We start from the raw sequence: 10,513 nt of genomic DNA, 5'->3' as shown, positions 1-10,513 counted from the left end.
GCCCCTGTGCCAGCCTGTGCTGGCCTCTGAGCCGGTGCCTGCGCCCGCCCTGGACTCCCCCATTGCCCAGCCTGAAGAGCTGCCCCTACCCAATGGGGTGGAGGGCACCAGCAAAGTGGAGCCGAGCGACGAGCAGCCCGAGTCAGATGTCAGCCCCATCTCAGAGCCTGAGGAGCCAGCCCAGCCTGGCACCCCTGCCTCCCCGCCTGCAGAGGAGGAGGAGGAAGAGAGTGAAGGCCCTGGCGAGACCCAGGAGAGAAGCTTGAGCCCAGCCCCTGCCCCTTCGCAGACCTCGGAGGCGACCGCACAAGGTTGGGCATGCTGGGCTTCAGGGTGCCCCAGGGTGGGTGTTGGGTGATGGGGGACATCACATGGGTGTGGTGCTAGGCAAGAGGTACAGGGAAGGTGCTGGAGAGGGGGACGGAGTTAGGGACAATAGGATGTGTGGGTATGGGATGCTGAGAGGGACAAGGTGCCTGTGGATGGTGGGATGAGGGAGATGTCTGGGGAGTACATCTATGTGGAGGTGTATGGGGTGGGTATAGAGTGGGGTGTGTGGGGTGTGTCCTGGGGAATGGAAGTATGTTTTCTGTGATGCCTTATGCAGGGCTGTAGGGTGGGTGTATCAGGGTTGTGTCTGAGGATTGTCACCAGTCACTGAGGACACTGGGAGGTGGAGGATTGGCAGGGAAGCTGTGGGCCATGCTGTGTAGGGCTATGCAAGTACATGGGGGTGCTTGAGGAAAGTGGGGTGCTCTGGGGATGTGCTGGGGTTTCTCATTTTTTCTTTAAGCACCTTACACAGGAGTGTTGGGGTTACATAGGAGTGATGGGGAAGATGGGTTCACAGGATATGTTTGTGTGGAGTGCCTTGGGCAGGGATACAGGGGTGCTATAGGAGGGGAACCTGAGGGCAGGTACGCTTCTGGGGAGCACATCTGTTTGTGCTGGTGTATAGGGGTGCCAGGGAGGGGAGTGTGTATAGGGACAGAGGTTTGTATGGGAGTGCTCCTATAAGGGCTGTCCTGCAGAGCAGTGTGTGTGTCTGCAGGGATCCTCTGAGGAGGATGGGGAGCACTGCACTAGGGCAGTGGTGTGGATGGGAGGCTTTGATGAGGCACAGGGTAAATCGGGGTATGTTTGGGGATGGGGGCTGTGATGGGGTGGCAGGACCACATCCCTGTGGCTCCATCTTGAAGCTCGCCTGGTGTTACTGGGGCCTCACTGGTGACCCTGTAGCTGGTGTCAGAGTACCTGGGGGACTGGGAGGGTTCCTGTCTTTCACCTCCCTGCCTTTCCTCCTAGTCGCCATGTCGGTGCCAAAGAAGAAGCGAAGGATGAAGGAGCTGAACAAGAAGGAGGCAGTAGGGGATTTGCTGGATGCCTTTAAAGAGGTGAGTGTCCCAGGGGTGTCTGGGGATCACCCTGTGTCCCACCTCCTGCTGTGATGAACTCTGCTTTGTGCCATCGTGTCTGGGCCACTGATGCTCTGTGATGGTAATGAGGATCTGAGGTGGGGTGGACACCAAGGAGTGGGGTGGAGGGGACAGAACCAGGTTCTTGTGGGTGACTGCTGTCCCTGTCCCTCCCAATGCAGTCTCAGACCGGTGATAGTGCCTCGGAGGTGGAGAACAAGCCCCCCACGTCTGCCCCTGCCAGTGAAGCAGAGGACGCGGCTCCTGCCCGTCCACAGGAAGAGTCGGAAGAGACATGGGAGGAGAAGGAGGACAAGTTGGCCCCGGAGAAGGGCAAGGCTGCTGGCCAGAAATATGGCTACAAGGAAGGTGAGCTGTGCCTTGGCACAGTCCTCTGCTGGCAGCCACCACCTCTGGACCCAGCAGTGGGGAAGGTGTGGGTGGCATGGTCCCGCTGTCCTAAATTTCACATTCTCCTCCCATCTTGTCCTCAAGCTTGGCATGGGGTGGGGAACAGAGTTCCCAGCACGAGGGTCCTGGAAGGAGGCAGGGAGCTGGTGGCATCAGGCTTTCTAAGCATGCAGGATTATTGTGCTCATGGTGTACCAGGCGGGGGCAGTTCTGTGGTTGTCTATATCCCACGTCGCTGGTCTCTATGTGGACTCAGACCTACCACAGCTCAGGGTGGTGGAGGATGTGGGACAGGCCATATCAGAGTCTCCCTCTTGCCCTCCACTGCAGAGCAATGGAAGCCGCTGAACCCTGAGGAGAAGAAGCGATATGATCGGGAGTTCCTGCTGGGCTTCCAGTTCATCTTTGCCAGCATGCAGAAACCTGAGGGGCTGCCCCAGATCACAGATGTGGTGCTGGACAAGGTCGGTGCGGCCCTGGAAATTGGGGAATTGTGGGTGGTGGTCAGGTGGGGGTCTGGCTCTTCTTTGTGCCTTGTCAAAGCAGGGCAGGGACTTACTTTTGTGCTCAGGGTCCTGTTGCAGCATCTGCAATGACCCCGAGCCTCAGTTTGGTGGGTGTGGGGGCACCTCTGGGGCCTTTTTTCCAGTTCCTTGTCCCGGCGTTGAGGCTGGGGGATGGATCCATCCCGCTCCTCTGCCCCCGGGCATCCTCAGCCGTGTGTACCTTCGCAGGCCAACAAGACCCCACTGCGGGCACTTGACCCCATCCGCTTCAGTGGCATGAACTGCAGCCCTGACTTCACCCCTTCCTTCGCCAACCTTGGCCGGCCTGTCATGGGCAACCGGGGCCTGGTAAGTATCCCTCGCTTCACTGCTGCCATCCTGCTCTGCCTCTCTGTGATGATCAAGCTTTCGAGCCGCTGTGTCTGGGCCACTGATGTCCGTGATGGAGTTGAGGATCTGAGTAGGCGGACTGGAGACCTCTGGGAGCCAGCCCAGGTAGTCCCAGAGCAGAGAGCTGAGTTTCTTCTCCATGTGTCAGCCCTCAGGGTTGGGTCCCCGCCGCTCCCAGCAGAGCCAGAGGAAGGAGCCCCGCAAAATCATTGCTACTGTGTCCCTCAATGAGGATGTCAAGCTGAACAAGGCTGAGAAGGCCTGGAAACCCAGCAGCAAACGTGCTTCCGAGGAGGAGGATCCTGAGAATATCAAGACACAGGTGGGCGCTGGGGTGGGCAGGCAGTTGGAGGGCCTGGGGGAAAGACGCCCAGCTCTTGCTGACCCCACTGCCGTTGCAGGAACTGCTCCGCCGCGTCCGCAGCATCCTCAACAAGCTGACGCCCCAGATGTTCCAGCAACTGATGAAGCAGGTGATGGAGTTGTCCATCGACACGGAGGAGCGGCTCAAGGGTGTCATCGACCTCGTCTTCGAGAAGGCCATCTCGGAGCCAAACTTCTCTGTTGCCTATGCTAACATGTGCCGTTGCCTTATGGGGGTGAGCAGAAGCTGGGCGGTCTCCTACTGAGTGGGCAAGGGTTTTTGGCCATCTCAGCTGAGCTTAGTAGTGTGCAGGCCCTTCCGTGTGGAATGGGGAAACAGGTGTGTGGATGGAGGACCAAGTTCAGGGTCTCAGCAGGGCATCACAAAGTTGTAAGGTGGTTTTTTCCTGATTTGAGTAGTGCCAGCTTAGTTGCCCTACTCTTGGGGGAGACACAACTCATGCTTCTTCTCTGGCTTGTACCTCTCCCTGCAGCTTAAAGTGCCCACAACAGACAAGCCCACAGTGACTGTGAACTTCCGCAAGCTGCTGCTCAACCGCTGCCAGAAGGAGTTTGAGAAGGACAAGGACGACGATGAGATCTTTGAGAAGCGGCAGAAGGAGATGGATGATGCCAGTGCCGTGAGTTGGGCTGGGAGTCTGTGCCTGAGGGCTGGCATAGGTGTCCTTGGGCTGGCTCTGGACACTGAACTGGCTTGCTGGGCTTTTCCTGCAGCCCGAGGAGAAGGCGCGTATGAAGGATGAGCTGGAGGAGGCGCGGGACAAGGCTCGACGACGATCCCTGGGCAACATCAAGTTCATTGGAGAGCTCTTCAAACTGAAGATGTTGACGGAGGCCATCATGCATGACTGTGTGGTGAAGCTGCTCAAAAACCACGATGAGGAGTCTCTTGAGTGCCTTTGCCGCCTGCTTACGACTATTGGCAAGGACTTGGACTTTGAGAAAGCCAAGGTACTCCTTGCCCTGTCCTGCCTTGCCCTTCCCTTGCCTTGCCTTTGGAAGGAATATGATCATGGCTCTGTCCCTCTATAGCCTAGGATGGACCAGTACTTCAATCAGATGGAGAAGATCATCAAAGAGAAAAAGACATCATCCCGAATCCGTTTCATGCTGCAGGATGTTATTGACCTAAGACGGGTAAAGTTCATGGAATGCAATTGTGTGGGGGCTGTCCTCCATCCCCTGCTTGGTCCCTTGGAGCTGCTGGCCTGTGTCCTCTGAGTGCCAGCAATCCATGTGTCCCATCTAGGGGAGAGATGGGTACGTGAGCTGTGGCCAGCCCCAGAGACCCCATGCTAGCCCCAGCCATTGGTTATCATGGTAGTGGTAGTGGGCACACAGTAATTGGCAGCTATTTAATGCAGGGGGGCTCCAGAAACTGAGCCTTTTTGTGCCAAAAGCTGCCACAGCACATGGAAAGTGATGATGGCTGAGGCAGGAGACCAACCTGAGACTCTGAGAGTGGGATGGCTGGGAAGGGGAAATGCCTTTTCCTCCATCTTCCAGCCATCTCAGTGCCCTCTTCCCGCCTTCTTTGCCCTCTGCAGAATAGCTGGGTGCCGCGGCGAGGAGACCAGGGCCCCAAAACCATAGATCAGATCCACAAGGAAGCAGAGATGGAGGAGCATCGGGAACACATCAAAGTGCAGCAGCTCATGTCAAAGGACAAGAGGAGAGGACCCCCTGGGCCATCCTCCAGTGGTGAGTGCCTGGGCTTGGGGGCACTTGAGTTTGCCTGGGGTGGGTTGCTCTTGCTGGATGCCGCTCAAGGCTGGTCTGCCCCTTACGACTGTCCCTCTTGTGCTCAGGGCGCAGTAGCCTGGTTGCAGATGATGGCTGGAACACAGTGCCCATCAGCAAGGGCAACCGGCCCATCGACACCAGCCGGCTAACGAAGATCACCAAGGTGAGGCTGGGGGTGTGGTGTGGCAGCCGAGCCGGCTGCCTGGCCTAGATCCTGGCTCGATGGGGGGTCAGGTCTGACTGTCTCTCTCCACCTGCAGCCTGGATCCATCGACTCCAATAACCAGCTCTTTGCACCGGGTGGGCGGCTGAGCTGGGGCAAGGGGAGCAGTGGGGGGTCTGGCGCAAAGCCCGCAGATTCAGGTAGGCTGTGTGGGACTGGCTGGGTGCTGTGGGACAGACTGGGAGGGGTGATCCTTCCCCCGGCAGTTCCTGTACCAGGAAGGTGCCGAACTCTGAGACTTCCCTCTTTTCACGCCCAGCATCTGATTCAGGGCGACCAGCCACGAGCACCTTGAACCGCTTCTCAGCGCTCCAGCAGTCAATGCCTGCCGAGAGCCCAGAGTCCCGCCGTGTGGTGCAGAGGTGAGGGGCCAGCCCTGCCTTGCTGGATGGGTGTGTTGGGGATGGGGGAGAACCCCCGATTCAGGCTTGTGGTTGATAAGTGTGTAGGCAAGTTATGGTATCTGGACTTGCCCTGTGGCAAGATGGGGCCTTGAGGGAGTCAGTGGTGAGTCCTTCTGGCAAGGAAGGTTGACCTCACCCTGGGTGTCCTCCCTACTGTTTGGCACTTGGGTGACCACCCCTGGGTGCTCTGGACTGGGGGTCCTTGGATGGACATTGATGGGCCAAAGGGAGTCCCTTAGAGGCTGGAGTGTGAGGTCCCCAAAGAGAGCTGGAGTTTGGATTTGTTCAGGAGAAGAGGAAAACTGTGGGGTGAGCACTGTCTGGGGACCGTGCTTTGTGTGCCAGTACGCCACAGAAAACGAAGGGCAGCTTTGCCACACTGCATCAGAAGAAAGGTGTGAGCAGGACAAAGGCAGGTACTGCTCAGCCATGCCAAGCAGCAGAGTGAAAGGAAAAGGGTATGAGTTGGAACTGGGGAGAAATAGGGAGAAAATTTTTCCCCAAGAATGGTCAAGTCCTAAAAGAGGTGGGGATTGGAGTGGCACAGCCTTACCTTCCAGAGCTCTGCAGTCTGGGGTCAGGGAGGGTGGTGATGGGCTCTTCACGCTGTGTGTGTCTTTCTCCCACCCAGGAGCAGCTCCAGCCGTGACAGGTCAGAGAAGGCTGGGGACAGAGGGGACCGGGAGTTGCGTTCGGAGAAGGGCAGCGACCGTCTGGAGCGTCCCGACCAGGGGGAGCGGGCAGACAGGAACAGGTCTGCCCTCACCAAGAGGAGCTTCAGCAAAGAGACAGAGGACAGGAGCCGAGAACGGGAGAAGCAGGGTGGCCCCGAGGCCGTGCGCAAGGCTGCAAGCATGACGGAGGAGCGGGACCGGAGCCGAGAGACCAGTGAGCTGGGGAGGAGCAATATCCCAGGATGTGGCTGGACCTGCGGCTCTGCCTGTCCCAGGTGGTGCCTGATCCTTGCTCTTTTCTTGCAGTTAAACAAGAGCCAACACCTCCTGCAACATCCACCAAGCCCACGCTGTCAGAAGAGGAACTGGAGAAGAAATCCAAGGCAATCATAGAGGAATACTTGCACATCAATGACATGAAGGTAAGAGGAGGGGGTGGCCAAGCACCCTAACACACCATACATGTTCCCCTAACATGCCATATGCTTCCCTCACTGTGGGGTAGCACTGTTGGGCAGGGTTCTGGTGGTGCCTGGATGTTGAAGCGGGGAGCCAGAGCTGGCTGTAGGGCAATACTTGACCCCCCTTTTCCCTGCAGGAGGCCCTGCAGTGTGTGCAGGAGCTGGGCAGCCCCTCCTTGCTCTACATTTTTGTGCAAAATGGCATTGAGTCCACGCTGGAGAGGAGCACCATCTCCCGCGAGCACATGGGAGCCCTGCTCTGCCAGCTGGTGAAGGCAGGCACTCTCTCCAAGGAGCAGTACTACAAAGGGTGAGGGGCCAGGGCAGCCTGGCTTTGAATTTAGCCCTGCCTTGAGTAGGACTCAGCACTGAGATGTGTCCTGAGGTCCCTCCTAGCCAAGTGCGTGGGGCCTGCTGGATCCCAACAGCTCCCTCTGCTCTTCAGGCTGCGGGAGATCTTGGAGACTGCAGAGGACATGGAGATTGACATCCCACACATCTGGCTGTACCTGGCTGAGCTCATCACCCCCATCCTGCAAGAGGAAGGCATCCCCATGGAGGAGCTGTTCAGGTGAGGGCTGTGCTCCTCAGCAGGGCTGGCACATGCTACCTGCCCCCTTCATGGGGGCAGGTAGCTCACCCAGGTCTCTTGTGCCCCACAGGGAGATCACGAAGCCCCTGGTGCCCATTGGGAAGGCCACCACGCTGCTGGTTGAGGTGCTGGGCTTGTTGTGCAAGGGCATGGTAAGTGCATGGGGCTTGTGTGGCTACTGGCTGCTCTCTCAAGGACTGGCATCCTGCTTGGGGGCCAGGTGGCCATGTGGGGATTGAAACCCCCTGCCACCAGAGAGGCTGGTGAGGGACATCCCTTTCAGTGTCTGGGTCATGGGGGTGGCATGGCCAAGCCACAGTATCTTGCTCCCTGGAGATGGAGGGCATGGTGTGCTGATGACGACTGTCTGTCCCACAGGGCCAGAAGACAGCAGGAAAGCTGTGGCGGGATGGAGGCCTGAGCTGGAAGGAATTCTTGCCTGAGGACCAGGATGTCAACAAATTTGTCACAGAGCAGGTGGGGGCTTGGTGGCAGCAAGGGGCAGAGGTGGGCCATGGGTGGACCTTGGGCAGTGTGAGAGTGGTGCTCCCCTGTGCTGCCTTTAACAGCTCTCTCTGCCTGCTTCCCCAGAAATTGGAGTACACGATGGGGGACAGCTCTGACATGCCAAGCCGCAAGGAGCTGACCTCAGAGGAGCTGTGCAAGCAAATGGACAAACTGCTGAAGGAGAACCCGAACAACCAAAGAATATATGACTGGATTGAGGTGAGGGTGGGGACACAGCACCTGAATGTCTGGAGGCTCCCTCCTGGCTTCCTCTCCACCTCACAGTCCTTTACCCTCCCCCCTCCAGGCCAACCTGAGCGAGCAGCAGGTCTCATCCAACACATTTATCAGGGCCCTGATGACGTCTGTGTGCCACTTGGCCATTGTCTGTGAGTACCAGGGTGAGGTGGGAGCAGTGGGGGTTCCCCTGCCCACGCTGCCCCTCTCACGCCCCGTCCCCTGCAGTTGAGAACCCGTACCGCGTGGACGCCATGGTCATCCGCAACCAAGCCAAGCTGCTCCAGAAGTACCTGCGGGATGAGCAGAAGGAGCTCCAGGCACTCTACGCTCTGCAAGCCTTGGTGGTGAAGTTGGAGCAGCCTCCCAGTGAGTATCATGGGTGCGGGTGGGTTGAGGAGGGGGTGGCAAGTGTGTCCCCACCCCAGCAGGGTGGCTGGTGGCTGGAGAATTGCAGAGGTTCCCCTTTGTCCCCCCACCCCAGACCTGCTGCGGATGTTCTTTGATGCCCTCTACGATGAGGATGTCATCAAGGAGGAGGCTTTCTACAAGTGGGAGTCCAGCAAGGACCCAGCCGAGCAGCAGGGCAAAGGGGTGGCGCTCAAATCAGTGACAGCCTTTTTCACCTGGCTTCGGGAAGCTGAGGACGAGTCGGACAACAACTGAGCAGCTGTGAGGAGGAGGAGGCAGAGGAAAGGGGGAGAGAGAGTGGGGCACCCTGGGGAGTGACTCCAACCCTTCCCACCCCTGGCCCCCATGGACTTGCTAATGCCAGGGCTGAGTGACCTGCTGTGCCCATTGCAGCCCCCCTCTCTCTTTTTTTCAGCTCTCCTGTCTCTTCTTCCTCTGTCCTGGTTCTGTTTGTAAGGCCTGTATGAGTTTGTCATGATGATAATAAACAGATGCTGACTGAGGCGGTGGCTGCCATGGGTCCCCTTGGGGACCTTCCTCGCCCCCCTCCCAGCGCAGGCACACCAGGTCTCTGGGAGTGGGGCAGAGCACCCCCGGCTTCATGTCATGGAGAGGGGGGGATGGGATGGGGACATAGCTCTCCCCTCCTCTCCCTCCTCCTCTTTCTCCTCCCCCCTTCTTGATGAAATATAGAGAGATTATATATATATAAACTTATTAAATTTGGTTTGGGGACAGGAGCGTGATTTCTCCCCCTCCCCTGTCCTCTCTCTATTCCTCCATCACTGCCTGGACCCCCTCCCCTCTATGGTTTTTAAATTTTAAATATAAATCATTCCCCCCCCCAGCTCCTGCTCTGACACCTGGGGAGGGTGCCGGGGAGGAGGGGGGGGGTGGCCCCTTCAAGCAACAGGGCGGCCCCCTCATCCGCGTCCCCTGTATTTATAGAGCGCCGGATGTGACGAGCCGCATGTGTAATTATTAAAACAAGGATTCAATTACTGGTCACGTGAATTTGTAAATAATTTTTTTTTTTCCTTTTTTTTTTTTTTTTTTCTTTATGGAGTATTTAATTGAAGATTTAAAGGCATCTTTTCACCTTAAAACTGGAAATAAAAGAACATTGCTAAATAATGCCCCGTGTGCCGCTGTTGCCGCCCCCTCCCTCCATGTCCTTTGTGCCTGGGCTGATGTGGGGGTGCCAGCCTTGAGCATGGGCAAGGACCAGCCTCCCCTGTCACTGCAAGGCAGGTAGGTACCCCAACTCCAGGGCTGGAAGGGTGGCAAGGGGGTTGGATGTGCCTGGAGCCAGGCCCCCTGGACTCCTCTTGCTGGCACTGCCTGGCACAGGGTCTCTGGTGGTGGACAAGACAGCCCTGCCAGCAGCCTGGCTGTGGAGGAGAGCCCTGATGTCCCCAAATGTCCCTTTTCCCACAGGCACGAGTGGTGGAACCTGCATGGTCTCCTCGGGACAGGAGATGGGAGATGTGTGCTAGGTTCCCTCTACGCCTTTCAGTGTGGGAGGGCATTTTTCTATCAGCCCCCTCCTGCCTTGTCTTGCAGTTGGAGTGGAGATGGGGCACAGCTGGTCGCTGCTGGGGTTCCCTTGTGGGGTATCCCTGTTGGCAACAGAGGCTGGTCCCCCTTGGGGCTGGAGGCCAGTCTTTGATGCCTTGGGCTGCCTCTTGCTGAGTCACCCTGGCCATGGCCCAGAGGGTACAGAATAATTAACCAGAGGCTGTTCCCCAGATTAGAGGCTGATCTGTCTGAGCTGCAGCCCTGGCATCACTAATGCTGGGAAACAGTTGGCAGGGAAAGGCCTGGGGCTGGGGACTGAGCAGGAACTCCCTCCATGACTGGGAATGAGTGAGTAACAAGAGAGGGAGGCCCTTTGAGCTGTTTGGGTAACCTGCTTGCCAAGGGAGAGAGAGGGTGGCACCCCAGCAGTGCCCTCCTGTGCCAGGGAAAAGGTACCACACCATTAATTACCATCAGTAGGTTTCAGAATGAACACAGGCTGACCCATCAGCGCTGGCCTGCAACTCCTGCAGGGGCCGTTGCTGTCAGACGTGATGTGCCAAAGCCTGCACCCACCTGTCCCCAGCCCAGTTCCATGGCGGGGGGGGGCTGTGCCAGTGGCTGTGTGCTGCACCAC

General features: G+C 57.8%; 2 protein-coding genes across 2 annotated transcripts in view; both read left to right on the top strand.

Moving 5' to 3' along the window:
- The window catches only part of LOC103625188 (eukaryotic translation initiation factor 4 gamma 1-like), a 6,590-nt gene extending 6,324 nt beyond the window's left edge, over positions 1-266 (top strand). The window contains exons 11-12 of the mRNA XM_017726833.1: positions 14-148; positions 213-266. Of these exons, the coding sequence (XP_017582322.1) occupies positions 14-148; positions 213-266 (189 nt within the window). The remainder of the gene's footprint in view (positions 1-13; positions 149-212) is intronic.
- EIF4G1 (eukaryotic translation initiation factor 4 gamma 1) lies at positions 38-9,492 on the top strand. Its single transcript, XM_017726977.1, has 24 exons — positions 38-311; positions 1,306-1,394; positions 1,598-1,784; positions 2,157-2,290; positions 2,543-2,680; positions 2,871-3,044; positions 3,124-3,321; positions 3,580-3,726; positions 3,821-4,057; positions 4,139-4,243; positions 4,654-4,807; positions 4,915-5,012; positions 5,110-5,212; positions 5,344-5,434; positions 6,108-6,364; positions 6,457-6,572; positions 6,749-6,921; positions 7,057-7,182; positions 7,274-7,355; positions 7,582-7,680; positions 7,795-7,929; positions 8,018-8,099; positions 8,176-8,316; positions 8,432-9,492. Exons 2-24 carry the CDS (start codon positions 1,311-1,313, stop codon positions 8,611-8,613), a joined length of 3,243 nt encoding a protein of 1,080 aa, XP_017582466.1. The 5' UTR covers positions 38-311; positions 1,306-1,310; the 3' UTR covers positions 8,614-9,492.
- The last annotated feature ends 1,021 nt before the right edge of the window (positions 9,493-10,513 follow it).

This window comes from Corvus brachyrhynchos, unplaced genomic scaffold (assembly GCF_000691975.1).
Source record: "Corvus brachyrhynchos isolate BGI_N302 unplaced genomic scaffold, ASM69197v1 scaffold162, whole genome shotgun sequence".
In the NCBI taxonomy this organism is placed as follows: Eukaryota; Metazoa; Chordata; class Aves; order Passeriformes; family Corvidae; genus Corvus; species Corvus brachyrhynchos.
The sequence above is the reverse complement of the archived record's forward strand: the minus strand, read 5'-3'. Positions and strand labels throughout refer to the sequence as shown.

What these genes read in the sequence shown, in the direction of transcription:
- EIF4G1 (XM_017726977.1), top strand. Translation starts at nt 1,311, where the DNA reads ATGTCGGTGCCAAAGAAGAAGCGAAGGATGAAGGAGCTGAACAAGAAG. An exon ending in CAGATGTGGTGCTGGACAAG is followed by an intron (nt 2,291 to 2,542) that starts GTCGGTGCGGCC and finishes GGGCATCCTCAG; the next exon opens with CCGTGTGTACCTTCGCAGGC. An exon ending in CGCAAAGCCCGCAGATTCAG is followed by an intron (nt 5,213 to 5,343) that starts GTAGGCTGTGTG and finishes CATCTGATTCAG; the next exon opens with GGCGACCAGCCACGAGCACC.